Consider the following 21,062-nt stretch of genomic DNA (forward strand, 5'->3'; position numbering starts at 1 on the left):
GTGTCTAATGTTTTTTAATTTTGTATTTTTTTTTTTCTTCGGCCTCGGTCACACCTGCTCTTGGGTGTTGACTCGAGTCTTGCAGCTGAAAGACACAACTTTCAACGCGGTTTAGAAAAATCCGCGTTTGAATGTAGGTACTAGCTGCTGTGGTCAGTATTTCGGTCGGACTACACGTGCAGCTTAGAAGAGCTGTTCTTAGTGGTGATGCACAGGTAGATAATATGTGCCCCTCTTACAGAAGGTGACAGTACCTGGGCTTTCAGCCCACGTTTTGAGGTGCAGGGGTTGTCGAGTGATTGGTTTGGGCTGAGGCAGAAATTTGGATGAGGAGGAGAGACCATGAGGGAGATGAACAGTAACACAGACCTCTTAATCATCATCGCACAGGTTTTTTTGAACTGAGCACTTACCACAGTAAGTCCTGGATCTGGTGTTTGGCCTGTGTCATTTAGCAGACTGTAGTTCTCCCGCGTTTGGTTTGCTGAAGGTTATGAATCTGCCTTGGTGATGGCATTGACTCTGCTATTCCAGAACAGGCCTGCTAGCAGGAAACAAAGCTGTGACATGGCCTAAGAGCAAACTTCACATCCTTTAATTGAACAGCAGTCACATCAGTAAATGTGCAGGAAAGCCTGTAGCTTGAAGGAAGGGAATCTGTGCTTTGATGTTAAATCTGTGCTTTGATGCATTAAAATGGAAAACTAACGATGTGCATTGGTTTCTTTGTGCTTCGCTTTAAGGGCATGCGTGTATCATCTTGATAAGTATTGTCTTTATTTATAAATACTGTATTTGTGTAATCTCAACTCTTCCTTTTTTCCACAAAAGCAGCTGGAAGCCATTTGTGTCCAAGTTCAGCCAGGACAGATGAAGGAAACTGAAAGGCCGATGCCATCATTGGCACCAATCCAGCCCAAAACTATAATGCTGAGTCAGTCGGTTGGTAGAAATTCTAGCATGCCAGGACTTGGCGTTATTAATCCCCAGATAATTAGGATACAGCCTGTTACAGGAACTGAGCAGCAACAGCAGCAGCTATTCCTGCATAGTTCTTCCGAGTCTCCAATTCAGTTGCTTATGCAGAGACCTTTACCATCTCATGGATCAGTGTCTGCGAACAAGATTCCCACGTCTAAGGTGCTGAATGGACAGAAAGCTGCATGTGCCACAGTATCGGCTACGAGGTCTCCAAATATTACCATGGTTGCAGCCAGTTCAGCAAATACTCTGATACCATGCCTTGAAAAAAAACAAAAGGATGACAAGTTAAAAAAATCCTTGAAAGTGAAAACTCGTTCTGGACGGATTTCACGCCCCCCCAAATACAAAGCTAAAGATTATAAATTCATTAAAATGGAGGATTTGGCTGATGGTCATCAGTCTGATTCTGATGACTATTCTGAGCTGAGTATAGAAGATGATGAAGAAGGAAAGGTGAAGGGAAAGGATGCATTATTCAGTTCTTCAAATTATAATCTGAAACCCAAAATGTTTAAATGTCAGACTTGTGAAAAATCCTATATAGGAAAAGGAGGATTAGCAAGACATTATAAACTTAACCCAGGCCATGGACAGCTGGAGTCTTCACCTCAAAAAATACCTTTAAATAAGCCTAATGGAAGTATGTTTGTGGACAATGCCTGTGGAATAAGAGAGGAAACGATGAGTCCAGCACATTTGGATTCAATTGCTGTCACTTTAAATAATGAAAATGCACTAGCTACCAATCTGGAAGAAACTGTTGATCCAAAGGCTGGAGAACAGGTAAAGTGTGTTACTTAGAAAAGCTGTCAGTTCTGTAGAAAGTAGAGAATGGCAGTTCTGTAGCTGCATACTGTACTCATTTCGTCTGAGTTCCTGTTGACAACAGTATAAGTATTTTTTAAAAGACTGAAGGTAGGGATTTAAATGCATTTCAGTTCAGTAGGGCATGTCATTAGTAAAATGTGGAAGTCTCGTACTGCTCAGAAATATCCACCGATACACTAAATTAAACAAATTTCCCATTGAAGTGCTTTAAAAATCAAATTATTGTCTCTTGCAATGTTGCAGGAATAGTATTCTTGCACAGGCACATAAAGCAAAATGTTCACTGAGTGTTCACTTGTTACTGGTTTTCTGACATACAGTTTTCGGCTTGAAAAAATCTCATCTGCGTAAATAGCATTCTTCTCTGCAGTCGGGTAAGAATACTGTGGTGTTCAGTTACAGCATTTAGCATGACAGACAGCAAGACATCATCTGCTCTATCAATTTCTGTTACTGAAATAGAGATTCTTCTGTGATGACACTTACTGGGAATCCAACAGTGGACCGCAGCTTTTCCTACAGCAGGTTTTGAAAGTGTGGCTTTAGCTACCCCTGCAAACCACACGCTTTGGTGAAACTTGATTCTGTGGTTTGGAAGCAACTTTAGCTGCAAATTTTTTTCTGTGATGTTTTAAGCTGGTCACTTCAAAGTAAAGTTTCTCTTTTAATATTAAAATGACTCTAACATCTTGCAGCAAGAGCTGATACAGCTGCTGTCTAGGAAAAAATATTCTTTTAGATGTAGCAGTGTCACATTTATTACTTTTATTTGTAAATGTGAAGTTGTTCTCAGAAACATGAAAATTTACAGCTTAAGAGGCCAGTGCAGCAAACAAACCTCCCCCATCCTCTACACTCTTCTATCATCTTTGGAAAAAGAGAACTGCAGAATACTGAAGCCTGCTCTCTGTATTATTATAGAGTTGTTACTTCCCTGTGCAGCACTTATTTTACCCAGGATGATGGGAATTTAGAAAAAATTCAGACGGTCTCATACATAATGCTACTACTGACTGCTAGATTGCTGTTATACCTGCTACTTTTAACTAGCAAATACAGATTCTACAAATTTGCAGTTTAACTCACTGATTTGTTACAGCTTTTGGCCAGGTAAATACTTTCTATCTAGAAAGACTAGCAGGATTATTAAAACTGGCACATCGATACAGACAGGAAGGCAATCAAGATCCCCATGCTCAGCTTATTCTTATGTAATATTTAGAACTAATTTAGCAATTTAATCCCTGGATAGAACTGACACAAATTTGCCCTTTTTAGAGCTTTCCTAATCACTAGAATAGTAGGGAGCTACTGAACGTTGGGATGAAAATGTACTGATTATTAAAAGAAGCCTGATATACCTCAGTACTATTGTCAACTCCTCTCTTAAAAAATACTGGGACATTCTTAGAAATTCTAGCTTGGAAGGGAAGACAAGACGTGTTCAGTAAGAAATCACTGCTTTGATCAGTAAAAAAATTTTGCACTGAAATCACAATGATAACAATAGAAAACGTACTTTGAGTTTGCCATGTGGTCTTATAAGAGAAGCTACTTCTTAGCTGTGTTCTTAGGGAAGACTAAGGATTTTGAAATCTGGGAACTGGGCAATATATTTTGATTTTTAGTTACCGGGCTTGTCACTGTTCATGGCTGTTCAGAGTTTTCATCTTTCATATAAAGTCTTCATGCTTTGACATAGTTAAAATGAAACCCAAATTTTTCTTTGGGTGTGTTTTGCCGCTAATTAAGATTTATTTCTACTACCTCTTTATTTGAAGAGGACATATTCTACTTCAAAAATATTAAACATATTTAACTGACATAAAACAGCTCTTTAATTATATTCCCTTAATCTCTGTATTTGGTATGACGCTTTGCGGATCAAAAATGCTAACTTTGCAAATCATGGCATATACGTGTTGCAGAAGTAGCAGTCTTACTAATGTGTTGGATTTATTCCACAACTTTCTTTGCAGTTATGCTTGTATCCAGCTTTGCATTTATTTAATATGCTGTTTATTGTTTGCATAGATGAAGAACTTAATTATAAAATTGTCTTCCTCAAAACACTGTTTATTATGGTGAATAAATACTTTTCTCTTTCTTTTAATTAAGACTTGTAAGTCTGCAGAAAGCAGACACTTGTTGGCAGAACAACAGAATGAAACCAGTTCAGGACACCGGGGACCCGTAACACCAAAAGGACCTGGAAGACCCAGACGACCAAAGAGACGTGGTCGACCAAGGATGGGTGGAAGATCTAGGTGTTCTGGAAGGCTTAGCAGACCTGGTCAGTCCCCTTCAAAGTCACTTAGTAGTGTGTCAGCAGAACACAATGTATTCAGAAGAAAAGCTAGGTTAAAAGAGGTATGGTTCTCTTCTGCAATTACTTCACAAGTATCTTCCCCCCGCCCTTTTTTTTTTTTTTTTTCTTTTTGGATCACTTATTTTCAAGCAATCATTTTCAAAAAGACTGATTTTTTTTTTTTACATCCTTGTGTACTGACAAGATGAAAGCCTAAGATGTCTTCTAAGAAGAAAACATTAAGTTGTCTTTAAGGAAAAAATACTTCTAGCGGAACACTGGGCAAAGGGAAAACGGGAACTCAGTCTAGGAAGGGACTTTTGACGTGTAGATATCCTCTCGCTATCCTTTTTCTGGAGAAAGACAGTTACTAGCTACAATTACGTATCTCCTCCAACACAGTAAAAAGAAAGAAACCCAACTGAAGTTGGGCAGCATCAAAAAAGAAAAAAAAAAAAACCCAAACCACAGAGAAGCTCTTGGGGGAGGATCGAATGGGGATTAAAATCCATGCAACTAACGCAATTATTTGTTTGTTTCCTGTGTGTTGTGGAAGATCCTTTATAGCTACTAAATCTACTGATGTTGCTCTTCTTTCTATGAGTTGGCAACGTATGTGGGGCTGAGTTTTGTCTGTATATGGGTAGTAATTGTTTTGAGGTTTTCTAATTTATCTCCTCTTTTGGTGTTATGTTTTCATATATTCTCAAAGCTGCTTAAACATATAGAGTATCTTTCCAAAAAAGTAGCTATATTTTATGTACTGAATGTGGGATGCAAAACCTCTGTAGGCTACTTTGCTCTAATAAACTCATTCTGGCTTTTGACAGCTAATACAACAATGTGATAACGAAGACTTAATGGAGCTGGCTCTCCCACGTCTAACAAAGCTTGTTACAGTATATGAATTTCTGTTGATGAAGGTGAGTTTGGGTTTTGGGGTTTTCTTAATGTAACAATGTTAAATTATTTTAGGGAGACTTCCATTAGTATACATAAAAAGATTCCTCAGAATTTCCTGAGTTAGAATTGTGCAGAATGTAGATGTTCTACACATCACTTCAGCCTTACGCAGGCAAAACTCTGGTAGGTCTCTTGATTGAAAACCTTGCTTTTTGCTGCCTGGTTCAGTGGCATTTTTGAATATTCCGTAATCTTTTGACTTGAATGTTTCTATTTTAAAATGTTGAACACAACAAACAGACAGATTTCATCTTTTTTAAAATACAGGGAGGGGGAAACAAACCCTTTTTTCCCCTCTTATTTTTAGGTTGAAAAAGGGTATCCAGCCAAAGCTTACTTCCCAGATGTGTATAGGGAATTTGAAGACTTGCATAATATGGTAAAGAAAATGGCTTATGATCACCTCAGTAATTCTGATTTGCTGAGTTGCCAGCAGCCTGTGGAAATAAAAGATGCTAAGGTAATAAAGCACTCTATTTGGAACTGTGATTTTTTTTTTGTTTGTTTTGTTTATTTTAGATGCTTTGCGCTTTTATTTTTCTCTGATAAGCTTTGTCAGCCTGCTAAAGTTATTTGAAGAAAACATGTTTTTTCTGATGAGCAAAAATAGGTATTATTGTATAAAGTCCAACAACTAACTGAACAGAAAAAGAAATCCACAATAAAACTACAATTCTAGTTTATGGCAGTAGATACAAATAGAAATAATAAATAAAAAGCTAGCAGCAATGATACCTGTCTTGCATATCTAGGGTAGTATGAAGCTGCATGTTACTGCAAGGTGTATTTAACGTTAACTGCTAATAAAAGTACATCTTGATTTTTGATTAGGAAGGAGGGTGTTTATATTTAAAAGGGATAAGTGGTTTCATTGCAAAATGAGGACAAACTGAATGCATCTATGCAGTTCACAGTCGTACTAACAAATATGAAAGGTAGTGAATACATTAATAAAACTGCAGACTATCATTTCAGTGATAGTCTGAATCTTCAGATTCATTGTTTATGCAGCTGTATCTAGAAAGACAATGTAGGTTTGGTTTTCTGGTTGTTTTTTGTTGGGTTTTTTTTTTAATGTGGCTCTGTTTATCCTTATGGATCCTTATCAATTTATGTTCCCCTTGCTTAGAATAAAACAGCTCTTTGTATATAACACATTTTTGGCTTTCCCTTCTCTGTTTCCAGTCGTGAAAACACTATTTTGTATACTACTACCACCAAAATTTCTAAATGATGTGCTCATTAAGGTACATCAGCACTGAATGTGCAACTACCATGAAAGGGGAGCATACTGGAAAACTCGAGAGTAGGGATGGTGGAGATAAGATTGTGGTTCTTATAATAATCCTGGTTTAAAAAATGAAGTCCTGTATGGACTGTTAGCAGTGGTTAATATTTATTTTTCAGAATAAATCGTGATGTTCACTGTACGTACTAAAAAGCTTTCTAGAATTACTGTGTGCTCATCTGGCTATTTTGTAATTAACACTCATGTTTCCCTTTGGGGAAATGAAGTTGCACCAAGTAAAGGGATGCTGTTGATACTGGCAGTCCCAAAATGGCACCTCTTTGTTGCTTCTCTTCAGTGTAAATGTGCCTTCTTAATATAGAATTATGCTCTTGAAAAAACAAAAAACAAAAACCCCAAACCAAACCCCAAAACAAACAAGCAAAAAAACCAACCCAGCCTGGAGAAGTTGTATAGTAGCACACCTACATAAGGATGAAGCACAGGAATGGAATGGAGCCAGGAAATCCTTAACTACTAAGAGATACTCTTAAACAGGAAGACTTAAATGTTTTTTAAATAATGGAGAGCCTCGACAGTGTTCTATATTAAACTCTGCTCTTAGTAACTGTCTGTGGATTCTATATATAACCATTGTACTCCTAATTCTTTTGAGTTTGCCTGTTAATATTCACCTTTACATGAAGGTCATGTTCTACTAATATGGAGGCTAGTAGAAAACATGGGAGTCTAAATACTTCATTGAACTGTGACTGATTATTAGACGAGACCCCGTGTAGTTCTAGTTCAGTTTTAAGAAAACGAATCAGTATTTCAGCATTTGTGTATTCAGATTGGAGAGGCTAACTTTCACTTTTTTTCCTATAACTGTTTTTAAAGGTTGCTGAATCACTAGGAATTACAGAAATATTCACTGGAGAACGAAAGACGCAAGGTGTAGACTCTTGTTCACAATGTATAATTAAAATGGTTAGTGAGCAAGTGCCTGTGGAGATACTGGGACAAAAACGGTTAGCTGAGGTATGGAATACCTTTGTGAAAATTAAAAATGAAACTAAGACAAATTAAAACTTGTTAAAACAGATAATTATTCCTTACAAAATCTAATTAGTATTATCTGACTCGTGTTAAAGTAAGGCTTTCATGGTGCTTGGAATTTGGAAATACTTAAAGAAGTACTCCCTGCTGTGGATTCATAGCAGAGCATATGAACTAACATGCTAAAGATGTACTTTGGGAAGACACTTGGTAGCATTCAGGACAGAATCTGAAAGGCTTACTGGTAATCTCATGGTACAAGGAAGAAATAATTTTGTCGAGGCACTAGTAAATGGGGGCCCCACAGTGAGAAGGATCCCCGGATTCTAGTAACTTGTGTTGGAGTAAATGGGCTAAGTTACAGCAGGCTCAGACGTTGGAGAAGTGCTTGCTCTGCTAATTGGTGGTAGGTAGAGGTGCATGAAAAGTTCCTTTCTTTCTAACAAGTCAGTTGACCAGACTTAGTCTGTTTACAGCTGTAGCAGGGAGCCATGCTTCCTCTTCTTGAAAGTCACATCTCTGTGGTCTGTCCCCTTAACTGTTCTACTTTTAATTTAATCCAGAGTCGTTTCTGGTGGTGGATAAATAAGACTAGTGCTTTTCCATTTTCTGCCTGTGGTTAAATTTAAAGAGCTGATCAGTCTTTCTTCATTAACCAAACAATGCTGGGCAGGGTGTTCAGAGTCCTTTACCGAAATTTGCGAGAGCTCATAGCAGGTTTCATGCCATACAGCTAATCACAAAGGCTCAGGGGGAAGCTTTGATGTTGAAGCAAAGGCAGATTGTTTCAACCAAGTATCAAAAGTAATCAGTGGCATTTTGGCAAAGTGTGAGGGCTGTGTTTAAATCCTTACCTTTTAGGAAGACCTTTAGCGTAAAATCCTGCTTTCAAGGAGAGTATCAGTTCACTGCCATGAAGTGCCCACGGTTAGTTTGTGATCTTTTCCAATGCTGTCAGCTGTTATGGTGGCAGCCAGTTAATTATCTCTTGTATTGACAGAGCTCAGGGGAGGAACTGTTGCCATCAGCCAAAAGGACCAAGTTAGAAGACATAATGGAGAATGTGAATAATGCTTATGCCAGTCAAGATGAAGTGAAAGAAAAGAGTGGGAATTTGTGTACACTGTTTGAAAAAGATGGTAACCTCTTCAGATTTTCCAATTCTATTCTGTTCGTGGAGGAGCTGAACAAATCTCTTCGTTCTTTAAGCTACTGTGTTTTGTCTTAAGGTTTCAGTTCTTAACTTGCTTCCCAGGTCCTTCCAAAGCAGCTGTTTAACTGGAAAGGCCTCATGGGGCAGGGGGAAGTTACGGATGATGCAGACCGCAGCAGTAGCTCAATTCTGAATGCATGATAATCCAGTTATTGATACTACTGCAGTACTACGAGAATAGTACTGTCCTCTACTGTGTGCTTCCTGAATGCTTCCTGTCCACCCTTCAGCAGAGATGGTGCACGACCTTTGTGTCAGCCGTGGAGAGCAGAGGAAGAGGAAGCAGCATGCGTGCCCTTCCTCTTTGCCCCAGCAGGCTGCAACAGCAGAATCATCAGAGCTTTGTGGATCCTGGGGGAGGGAGAGCTGGTGCAGGCTGTCCTGTACCCCAGGGAGATGCGGGAATTGAGGCACCATTTTGCACCACAGTCTTTGGGTGGTTGCCTTTCTTTTTATCCCTTCTTTGTTTTTATTCCCCCTGCCCCTCAGATTGGCAGGATAACAGTAGATTAGAAAGGAAAGTAAGATGGGTCCCCACCTGTAATCTCCCAAAACTCCACTGGTCTTTTATGCGAAAGTGTTGCAGTAATTCAGAGGCATTATGATCACTGTTGTGAAAGATTCCAGCCCTTACCCATCTCTAGTAAGATGTGTGTATCAGTACTGTCCTCTTGCTTTGTAAATATCTTTTTTTGGCGTTGCTGTAAGCCACTTTGCTTTTGCCCTTTGTGCCTCTTTCTGTCAATGGTTGTGTTTTTGTTTTCCCCTTTAGTTTATTTTTCTTTCTCTGAAAGGCTCTCTGCGTGACCATGCTTATTTCTTGTTGTATTATGATTTTCTTCTGGGCTATGAGTTTTTTAAATTTTGTTTTACTTGCACGGGCTAGTAGGGCTTTTGCTAGTCTACAGTACAAAAAGTTAAAAACGGTCCCTTCTGCAGTGTTAGGCCTCCTTTGTTGTGCAGTGATATCTTTCATAACAAAAACCCCAACAACCTACTTGTTCCTTTTGATCTTCAATAATAAAAACTGACAGCTCATGCTACTGCAGCTTAGTAGTTATTGTTCAACTACCTACTGGGCTTGTGACCTGGCTCTTGGTCCAGGTCAAATAACTGGTAAAACACACTAAATTTCTAGTGTGTTTTACTTTTTCTGTCACAGGATGAAAGTGCTCCTGGGGCTGTTAGCAGAGCTAATTAGATATGTAGTAACTTGATGACATGTCTGAGTCCAGGATAAGCTTGATTATCAACAGAAATTTTATCAAGTTTAAATGCTTCTGTCAGTTTACTAATGGTAATGAGGATGAGCAGCTGGCAACTTTGTGCCTGGTATATTCTTTATCTTTTAATGTTACCAGCTGTATGCCAGATGGAAAAAATGGAGTTTGACTTTCAGCCCAGGTTGTTTTCAGGATTAAGAGAAAATGCTGCTTCTAATGTAAGGTCCCTTGGTATGGAAATACTCAATAATATTTCACTATCCAAAAATTCCTCAAGTATTTTTATACTGGCTTTCTCATTGGGAAGTGTTGTGAAACTCTCGTAAGGTGCTTCACGTTTGCTAATTTGGGGGAAGAAAGCAGGGAAGTAGTCTAGCTTTTCCTCCAAATTATTGCTGAAAAGCAATTTTTTGGTCATGTGATATTAGATTGCCCAACAAAATTATATTTCTTTCACCTTTTCAGGTTTTAATCCATTAAATGGAGAAATCCTGCTTTCAGAAGATAGGCATATCACTTGCTGCACAACTGGAAGTGTATTACCGACAGCAGAGGAACATAATTCACTCGCTGATTCAGGAGTCAGAATCGATGCTGAAAATTCAGGTACCTTCTCCCAGACTGTGAAAATGAGGATGGAGTATTCCCAACCTGTGAACATACAGGGACCAGATATGGCAGGTGATGCATCTCTGCTACATACTGAAGTTGTATTGCCCGTTGAAGCAGATGGCTCACCTGAATTAGTTCAAGTGCACTTTGCGAGTGAGAATACAGCAGGTGGACTGTCAGCTCCTGAACTTTGCAACTCTGTGTCAGAGAATGCAGCGGGCAGTCAGAGCACTAGCTTACCAATGAGCGAAGAAAATGGTCACAATCAAAAATATCAGAAACTGCAAGAAGAAAACCATAATTTTGCAATTAAAGAACATTCTGAACAACTTCATAATGCTAACATGACTGATGAGATGCAGGAACTTGAAAAAGTTTTTTCAACAAACATCGTGCCAATAAACTACCCACACAGTGCTCAGACTGAGTCGCACCAGAACCCTGTCCAGGAAGCCTCCCTGTCTGCTCATGTGAACTGTGAAAACTCTTTTAAAAACATGAATGAATTTTCTTGTGGGACAGAGGAACAACATGAGCTGGAGAATACAGTTACTGTAGATGAAACTGTAGCCTTTGAGATTACTGATGAGAGCCATGATTTTTTGTCTCAGGGACACGAACAGATTTTTATTCAGACTTCAGATGGGCTTATCCTGTCTCATCCAGATACTGCTGTTTTGTCTCAGGCAGAAGGTATCGTTATTGTAACTGATTCCAATGGTACTACAATGCACATCCGCACACCTGAGGGGATACCTTTGGAAACCGTGGAAGCACTACTGGCAATGGAAGCAGATGGCCAAAGTGAAGATATTTTGCTCTCGCAAAGTGAATTGGAGCCATAAGTTAGAAAACTGTATATGCTTTCTTCTGGAAAAGACTGACTCTATAAAATGTATATTTTTCTAATGTGAATACTGAAATAATTGGAATTTAACTTATTTGTAAACTGTTTCTATGCCCTGTACTTTTTATAACTTATGTTTATATAAATCTAGCAGCATTGCAACCAAAAATTCTAGAATTAACATCGTTCTATTTGCTTTATATGTTGGGGGTGGGTGGAAAGTGGAAATCTGTCAAACTTAAAACTGTTGCACTATTCCCTTTTGTTACATAATTCCTTTTCTCTCTAGCCATCTAAAAATGCAGTAAGTTGTACTGCTGTTCAGCAGTGATGTGCTGTGTACTGGCAAGCTGTATATGGGTAAAATAAAAACTATATTAAAAATGTGCGTTTTCTGTGCCACTGAGATTACAAAACACTTTCTTATTGCACTTTCTTAAAGCTAGCGTGAATATTCATTAGCATCTAGACTCGATGCGCACAAATCTGCCTGGAAAAATGGGCAGTTTTAAATATAATCAACACTTGTGCTTTCCAGGAACAATGTGACAGCCTAGCTGATCCTTACTTAAATACGCATCCACTGAGTTAGAGACAAGAATAGCTTCAAACAAGATCTGACTTGTACTGGACTGTTGGAAATGTATTTAAGTATGCTTGTCTAATGTTCAGCCACACCTCTAAAAATTGCTGTTACTTAGACAGAAATGGGAAGGTGCATAAGTAGTGATCTGATTTTCCTTAACGAGATGCCAGATTCTTTTTTTACTTTAGTCTGTGATGGTCTATTTTTGTTAGACTTGTATTATACTTTTTATTTTAGATGATGCATCCGTTATCAGTTCTAAGCTTTGACCTTCCTAGTAACTCCACACTGCCCTGTACTACTTAATGATGATAAAAAGATACCCTTGACTATAATCCCTGTTTCTCTATGCAGACAGAAAACTTACCAAATTACTTATCTACTGCTATCTTGTATTTTTGTGATACTTTCAGTATGTTGCTTGGATGATAATATTTTTGTGGAGACCTCCTAGCAGCTTCTTGTCCAAGGCACTGTCTTTTCTTTCAAGAGGCTTAGCAGGTGAAAAAGAACAGCCTTAAATGACAATGATTGATGAGCTATTGTAGACATTACTGAAAACTGGTAACATACCTTTTGAAATGTGTGTGTCGCCTCATTGCTAAGTACACAAGGCTACTGAGGTAACTGGACAAATCAGCTAAAAGGACCTGTAACATGCAGGAGAACTGTTCTTAAATCAAGTATGAACATTGATTTTTCATGGTCTTGTTACCGAGTAAAAACTTACACTAAAATTGAATCTAAACGAGAGAGGGGACAATTTAGAGATGAAACAATCTGCTCTACTCTCTCTCTTTAATGTAGTTGGTTTTGGTGGTGTTTGGTTGGGTTTTTGCTGTTTTTTTTTTTACTTTGTTGCCCAAGTGGAAGATTAATTTGATTAGCCAAAACACTGCATTTTATGTGTGGATGTGAAAGGTGTCACCATATGTTAGTGAGCTCCTGTCTGGTGGTTGGGTTTATGGTGTAGTTGTTGTTTTGGGTTTTTTCTCCTCTTTTTTTCAGGAGGTGGTAATGGTCAGAGGATACAGGCCTACCTTATAAATGAAGATACCATGCAAAGCAAGGTTCTGTTGGTCTTTCAAAGTCTTTGATTGCAGTGAGCAATTCTTTATTACACTCTTTTGTACTGACTGTCTAATAGCTACAATGTGACAATCAACTGCTTAAAGCTATAATGGCAAAACACCTCTGCAATGATTTTGCAATAATCTTCCTGTATCCGATAGCAGTCAATGAGCAAGGGGGTCTGTGAATATGAAGACTCCTTCCTGAAGAGCTTATTTCCTCCAAGAAACAAGAACAAACCATTATTTCCACCTGTGCAGAAAATGAAAATTTGCTTCAATTCTGCCTTCCCTATTGATTTGCACATGCTGAGAAATACAATACACCTATTCTCATCTTAAAAGAACAATTCTATAAGTGAATCAACCTTTTCTCCTCAAAAAATATTTTTCAAGTATGAAGGTGTTTCCATAGTGACAAGGGTCTGGCCCTATGTGGATAAATTAAGGTGGCTGTTAAACTAGGTGGAACGCTTGCACAGAAAAATAGTAAAACCCAACAAAGCTATTCAAAATATTGTATTCTCCTTGAGCTACAGCAGAATTTCTTTTTAGACGCTAGAAATTTGGGGTAAGAATAGAATACTATTAAGCCGTCAGAAACAACCTCGTTGTTGAACGGAGCAATGTGTCAAGAAAACTTCCAATTCATGTCTGCCTGTTCCGTTATTGCAGGAAACTCATGTATTTCCCTTACCAAGCTTATGGGGTTTCAGCTTGGAACTAGTTAAGTAAGTGACCCTACTTTTCCTATGAGAAATCTGTTCCAGAATCTCTCAGTGTTTTAATTAGATTTTTCTAGTGTCAAACCACAGCCATTATGGTCATTTCATAGCAGCGTGCTTTTTGTGTTACTGTCTTCTAGTTCAAACAGTTGTTTAAAGGAGAATCAAGGGTAAACATCTGTCAGGGCACAACAATGAGTCAACAGCACTTAGAAACACTACACAATTGTGTGAAATAGGAGATCTAAATCAACAGTTTATATAGGAGCAGGTCATAGAGGCAATCAGTAAGCGGGAGGAATTTAGATTATTAATCATACTAAAGTAAGCAGAAGGCCTGAATTCACTACATGTTAGGGATTTAAGTAAAAATGTGATGACCCAGCTGCATAGTTTCCACGGAATACACTTTTCTGAAAAGTGATAATTTGCAATAGCAGCTAACAGTTATTAAAGGCTGGGTAAGTGTAGCAGCTTCTCCATGCTACCCAGGTCTGACGTAATGGTATGCTACAGTGATTATTACGTCTCTAGGAGTGAAAGCATATTAAGGGTATTGAATTCCACTTCAGCGTTTAGCTTTTGCATTAACTGTTTCTCCTGAATACACTCTCTACTCTCTTTTCCAAGAAAGCAGCATGAAAAAGAAAAGCAAGAATCTGAGTCACCAATTCTTGTCATGTAAACTGCTAACCAAAAATACAGAGGGGGCACACCTTTAAACCAAAACCACTTGGCATCAGAAACAGTAATCCAAGGAAAAACTCACTGAGCCCTATGACAGGAAGCAAACAATACAGGATAAGGACATGACTGAAGCAGGTCTTGTTTTTATTCAACAGATGCTTTCATGAAACATCTCTAAAAGAAAAAAGTTACAATGAATTAAAAAAGACAAGACCTTTTTGTATCGTGCCTGTGGAATGGTGAGTTGTACTAAAATTTCCCAGTGTGATAGTTCAGGCTTGGACCACCCTTCAAGAGTGATGTACCTAACCACACTATGATCAAAACCAAACCAGAATTTACACTAGCGTCTCCGACAGCGTTTCAGAACCACATACCAAACTATGTGGATCCTTTTGGATCCTGCCTTTTGTGCTTTCCTTTTCCCCATTTATAAAGCAAGTACAAAAGCACTAGCCCTGTTAAGTCATGCAAAAAAAACCCACACGAAAGATCAAGAAGTGCTGAATTTCTATGGTGGAAGGGACAACATAGGTATTTTAGACTGTCAAGACTTGGGAAGTAGTTAAATTCTTTGCTGTAGGTGCCTATGTGCGTTGAATCCCCCCAGACCACCAAGTACTGCTTACCTCTTTCTGATTATAGGGGACTTGGCCTCCCACCTGTAGCCTCTCCATTGCACTTAAAATGGATAAAGCAACCAAAACCAGATTGTCCCATGAAAAAAAAGGAGTATCAGCTGAGACAAAATAATAAATACAAGTAGAGAAAAATATTTTTAATAAGTTTTACAAAAATGCAACTTACTTGGTAAGCCTTGCAATTTGCCGTTTCAGTTTCACGTAAGCATCATTAGAAGCAAGCCATGTAACATTTGAAATTCTAGCACTGTCTATGTCCTGTTTCCAGCAGCATGGCTTCAAGTAGTAGTTTGCTGCTGTTCTCAATGTAAGGCTGGTATAACCATGATGATAAATAGACCATCATCAGATCCTGGTCAGCAGAATGAGCAATTTCTCGTACAATTGTTTGCTTGAGTTGCAGTTCCTTCTTGTACATTTCAGAGAGCTTCAGAGAAACGTCATCTGAAATGGATTGAAAAACCAAGCACATTGACCAGAACTTTTCAGCAATTCTCTAAAAGTTAAATTACACTTGTAATATGTTGATCATTAAAAAACCCCCTACCTTTCATAAGCTATTCCCCATATTTAGACATCTTGTTTTTTACAGCATTAATAATGTTTATACACTAGAATATAAAACGCTAAATAATTTCCTCAGCTTTTGGATATTTATACACTCGTGATTTTGACATGATTCCCCTTTTAATTCTAGAATAAGCAGTGGTATTGATTCTTAGGACCCACTGTAAAATTAGCAATTATAGCTATTCTTTCAAATAACTGAAATTTGATTTTAAAATTCGGTAATGCTATCTTGAAATACAAGCTTCACATTTTAGAGTCACTGTTGATTTTAGCTAATCTAAAGGATGTCCTCACATGCTGTCAGGCACTTTAGCAATGCATGATCCCCAGTAAGTGATACCAATAGTGAAAAGTAATGGTGAAACAAAACAACAGACTAAAAATGAAGTGTGTAATGTAGAAACTAATATTGTTACTAGTTATGTTAGTAATACTGGTAGGGGGGTTAAAATATATTTATGTAAGTCTTTAATTGTTCGACTTTCTGAAAAATAACCACACAAATTATTTTTAAAGAGAGACTGATCTTGTGTTTCTAACTTAGCCTGAACTATCGCTACCTTCAGGAGGATTTAGTCTTTCATGGAGTAGAGAGCATCACTAAATGACTCAGTCACAATGACCGTTTTGACAGCAGTCATCTTTGTCATTCTTACCCTTTTAAGCTGGCAGAAACCAATACATAAAATTCCCACTAACTTGTGGTAGTAAAGTAAGAAGCAGGGCTTCACAAAGGTATGACTTTCACTTCACAAAGAAGGCAGCTGGTTTGCATGCAATCAGGCTTCTCTTGAATTCAAACAGTTTTAAAACTGCGGTAATACAAGTTGGGACGCAGTACCTTTTGCCATCAAGTGAATGCTAAAAGAATTTATATTAACAGTAGACAGTAACTGAACATTTCTTTACCTGTCTTGACTGACATTGAGATCAGAGGAATTTTTCTTTGGCTGCCTGAGAATTAACTGAGGTACAGCTTGTTCTTTGCATTCAAGGATTTCGTTTCAGTGTCAAGTAACAAGTCAAGTCAGTTAAGCCTACAGCTTAACACTACCAAGTTGCAAATATCTCTCTCTCTACAACAGATGCGGCTGTTGCAGCTTGGACACTGTAAGCTGCTGACAAGCTTAGTTTTATGCTGTAATTGTTGCATGGCAGACAACGCTTGGCAATTCACACGAGCAGTCATCAGCAGTAACCCTAAGCCAAGTGGTGCATTCATGTGTTTATTGATTAGTCAATTATAAAGGAGACAGATATACTCTCTCCCTCTCTCTCTAAGGCAAGACATCCAGATAAAAGGGTTTATTTTCCAGTCCTAAATTAGATGACATCAATGACACAATGCAATTAGCTAAGATAATCAATATTCTACTTACAGAAGTACGGTGTGGGCCACGTATGAAAGAAGGGTGCTGTACAATTCCCAGCTCCGTGGTGGAATGTTTCTAAGTCACAGATTGCTTTAGTAGTTGAAGTAAGCTTTTCCATTTTCAGTTGTATTTTTGTCTGAAAATTATGAACATGTAATGTTAATGAACATCTCAGGAACATTAGGCTACTACAACCTTAAACGTTTTTTTAAACACACTATTTCTGAAGACTATTTAGTCTTAATATTTCTAACTCACTTTTTTTAACTCCAGACAGGAATCAAAGCTGGAATTTATATACAGATTTAATATGAGATACCCTAAAATTTTGATCACTGCAGATATGACTTACTGACTCTGATTTTGCATAATTCTTTTGTTTCCCCCATTTAGAAATATATTAAAGCGCGCGCTCATTTTTTTCACGTCTCTCTGGGTTTTTCCTATAGCAATTTAGTACTGGGGAAAAACACCAGGCTGCCTGTGAACAAGTGTGACACAAGCCCTATAAACACATGCTTTCTTACATTACCATGTCAAGATGACTTAAATTTGATTTCAAAAGATCAGCGGCAGGTGAGAAAAGCAGCTCAAGCTACGGCTGGCAATATATCTAGGCTGATTTAACAGCTTGCTTCGAAAAACAGGTCATTCCATCCACTTCCTTCACGTTCACCTGACTTTGTGCATTACTGATGGGGGCTAATATTTACAATAAAATGGAGCTTGCAGGGAGTATCTTTAAGTCAAGAAGCTAAAATACAGATATTTCTATAAACTAGTAAGCTGGTACAAACTCATAAGGAATGAAAAATATGTCTGTAGTAGCTATGTCTAGTATCCAATCTAACAGTGGCTGCTTAGCCTCCTGTTACTCAGGAGTAATAAAAAATTGCATCAACACAGTTTGTAGTCTGAATACAAAACTACCTCAAGGGAAAAAAAAAGGAAAAAAAACCCCAAATTACTGTTACTTTTTCCCACAGAACAAAAACTGAGGAAAATCTAGCTGCTTTCCTGCTTATTCTAAATACTGGACTGGTATCCTGTCAATATAAAAAAGAGATCTATCACCTTTTTAATGGACCTCCACTATGGCAGAAGGCTGGAAAAGTTATTTTTAATAAGAATTTTAAATTACAGTATCAGGCAAAAAAAATTCTTTTTGTTCCCTGTCAAACTGACAGGTGACATTAATTCCTAGCAATGTATCCAGAAAAAAGGTGGGTTACCTATTAATTATCTTACTCTACTCTCTAGAGAAGGAGTTCTGCACAGAAAATGCAGGTAGGCAAACTAAAAATATAACTGCATTACGACTGATCAAAGATAGCTGCAAGGATATGATGGCAGGTAAAGAACTGCTTTATGCTTTGTTGTTCATTTTGTTCTAAACAGAGGGAATATTCAGGATGAGAAAACAGAAAACAGGTGCAGTTTTAGAATGCATTTTTTTGTACGACTCATTTTCAGAAGATCACTTTATGAAGGGAGAAGTAGAATTATAAGCAGAAGGCAGATGTAAAACCAACTTTCAAATTTACCAATCAAGCAAATAAATGGTGTACACTGGATTTATAATCATCTAGGTTTGAAGCCAAAGAACTATGAATAAAAATCCCAATTTTCTGTTTACAACAAATACTTGAGGACATTTCCTTATGTCATACTTGAACACACCTGGAATTGATTCACATTGACTAAGATTGAAAAATGAGCATTACCATATGCTTTAAGGTCTCAAGTAATTCTGCACAGCAATTGTCCAGTTCTTGATTATATTTTGGAGTTGGCTTTTCAGATTCTGTGGCACTGTTATCACATGCTATCTCCAGTTTGTTGTCTTGAAATCTGAAACAGAAATATAAGGCAGAGTAAACAACTGCATATAGGTTTACTCAAGCTGTGCAGATTTAAAATCCATGCGGTCTGATCCTACAAAATCTCTCTCTCACAGCCTGTTCATGAGAATTCCCACATAAAATAGTGAGAGACATAGCTAGCCATGTGAGCAATTGGGGCTGGTACCATAATCTTCAGAGGAGCATAGAATTACTCTGCCTTAGAGCATGTGCTTGAAAAAACGGTTGCAGGTGTTAAGATAACACCTCTTCCCATTTTACCTTGCCCCTGTGTTGGAGGTTATTCTCTTGTAATGGACAAGGTATGCCCAGGCTTCAGCTGCTCCAGCTGACAATCTGGTGCCTCACCACAAACTCAGCTTCATGCACAATTTAAGCTAAGACATTTAACTGTGAACCCAGAGCAGCTAATGTGCAGACACCTATCCCGTCTTGCTGATTTCCCACAGAAGCTGTAAACTTAGACAGGGGAGAGGGAGTTGCTAGACAGCGAAAGCAACATCTGACACTGTTACATCAAAATATTCCTGAGCTTGTACCTGTCAGAACCCTGTCAGACAAACCCTGTTCAGCTGTCAGGACTCTGGAGAAGTTTCTTCTCAAACCTGTGTTAGTTATAGGTTTTTCTTTACAGCATGAAGACAATAGCTCTACCAAAGTGGTTTTTTTTGGTTTTTTTTTTTGTTGCTGTTTTTTAAATCATCACTATTATAACTTTTTTGTCTGTATAAATCACTGATTCTTTCTTAAAATCTGCTGAACTTTTGACTTGAGTGAAATTTGGTAATACTGGCCTCAGTGTAAATATGCAAGAGAGTAAGGGAACTCACATGGGCTGAGATCTATAGGATTAGATTCTAACTTTTTACATTATTTAAGTATTTTAAATATCCATTATGCTTGACTACGTATAATAAACATTTTCCATTTCTGCAAATATCATTACTTTATGAGATTATTTTAATCTTTATGAGACATTTATTATTTGAATATAAATAGTTTATGTAACCAAAAAGTGCAACTGCTGAGTTTGATCTAAGAGCAAGCTTATCCACTCTGACATGTTCTTTCCCCCATCTCCAAAAAGAACTTTCTAGTGAAGAAAACAGATTAATTTCTCAATAAAGGGTATCTTTATGCAGTCTTTACTTGTGTATGTTATTAGGATACTTACTGCTCACTGATCTTCATGTTGACTATTTTGTTTGCCGTAGTAAATCCATTATCATTCAGTCTCTCCCATTTAACCATTAAATTATGCCAGTCTGCTGCATTATCTTTAATTTTTCTTGCACTGACAGATAAAACAGGTCTTCTTGGAGTACCATCAGCAGGACTTTTTGCTATATGAGAAAATAAAGAAACTCAAACCATTTAAAGCATACAGAAACAAATCAGTGTGCTGTCCGGCAGCTGTTTGTGTGACTGACTATCTTGCTTTACTGCTGAATATTGATTAAAGTAAAATGGAATTTACACTAACTGTCTTCAGTCATGAAATCTAATTCCTCATCTATCAGCCTTATTACTATTTACAAGAAAATCATGTTATTAAAAAAATGCAGGCATGTTCTCAGATGTGATATTGTAACATGGGCAGTAGTGGCTTTGCTGTACTGACCAATCTAGCAGTCGCCTGTCAATGTATGATAGTCAAATACTAACGCAGCGTACGATGGTAAGAAATCACGTCAACGATTCCTGTATGCATGCAGTGCTCATGCCGTCAATGTCTGAATTAATCCAGGCCTACACGTGAGCTTGGAGAGTTTGGGAGAAAGCTGGGTCCCACTGAAGACAGCGGGTGCTTTACCACCGAGCGTAAAGCCCACATTTCACGATGTGTCGTTAGAGGACCACACATCAACGGAAACCTGCTATAATGACTCCGTTCAGACGCCAGCATCACCTCAGGGGGAGGGCTGCGAGCAGCCGCCTCTGCCCAGCACCTGCAGCCCCACCTTCACACCTCAGGTCCTGCCCCAGGAAGCAAGGGGGCTGCAAGCCCGCCCCGAAGCTAAGTAGTAACACCCGCCGCTCTGCCCCCAGGTTTGCCGTTTTTAACTTCTATTCACAGGGACGCTGGAAAAGCGGTCACAAACGTGGCGAGACACAGGTGTCACTTGCTTCTCCTGGGGGCACGAGTGAGGTGCTGGGCACCTTCCTCGCCCGCACCCACATCCATACGTGAAAGTAACACGCCAGCGGGCAGGCAAGGCACAACAGACACGTTATTAATTTATTTAGGAAGCGCCAGGGCCCGGCCTCCGGCTGCTCCCTACT

General features: G+C 38.4%; 2 protein-coding genes across 2 annotated transcripts; one reads left to right on the plus strand and one right to left on the minus strand.

Annotated features, from left to right (window-relative positions):
- Positions 1 to 42: 42 nt before the first annotated feature.
- On the plus strand, positions 43 to 11,644 carry ZNF839 (zinc finger protein 839). Its single transcript, XM_009280848.2, has 7 exons — positions 43 to 1,767; positions 3,931 to 4,182; positions 4,951 to 5,043; positions 5,391 to 5,543; positions 7,212 to 7,352; positions 8,371 to 8,509; positions 10,272 to 11,644. Exons 1-7 carry the CDS (start codon positions 871 to 873, stop codon positions 11,261 to 11,263), a joined length of 2,667 nt encoding a protein of 888 aa, XP_009279123.1. The 5' UTR covers positions 43 to 870; the 3' UTR covers positions 11,264 to 11,644.
- Positions 11,645 to 15,087: 3,443 nt separating this feature from the next.
- CINP (cyclin dependent kinase 2 interacting protein) lies at positions 15,088 to 20,960 on the minus strand. Its single transcript, XM_009280976.1, has 5 exons — positions 20,882 to 20,960; positions 19,954 to 20,122; positions 18,642 to 18,768; positions 16,924 to 17,053; positions 15,088 to 15,418 (listed from the first exon to the last, which is right to left on the minus strand). The coding sequence occupies exons 1-5, from the start codon at positions 20,958 to 20,960 to the stop codon at positions 15,216 to 15,218; spliced, it is 708 nt and encodes a 235-aa protein (XP_009279251.1). The 3' UTR covers positions 15,088 to 15,215.
- Between the last annotated feature and the right edge of the window lie 102 nt (positions 20,961 to 21,062).

This window comes from Aptenodytes forsteri, unplaced genomic scaffold (assembly GCF_000699145.1).
Source record: "Aptenodytes forsteri isolate BGI_AS27 unplaced genomic scaffold, ASM69914v1 Scaffold193, whole genome shotgun sequence".
NCBI lineage: Eukaryota > Metazoa > Chordata > Aves > Sphenisciformes > Spheniscidae > Aptenodytes > Aptenodytes forsteri.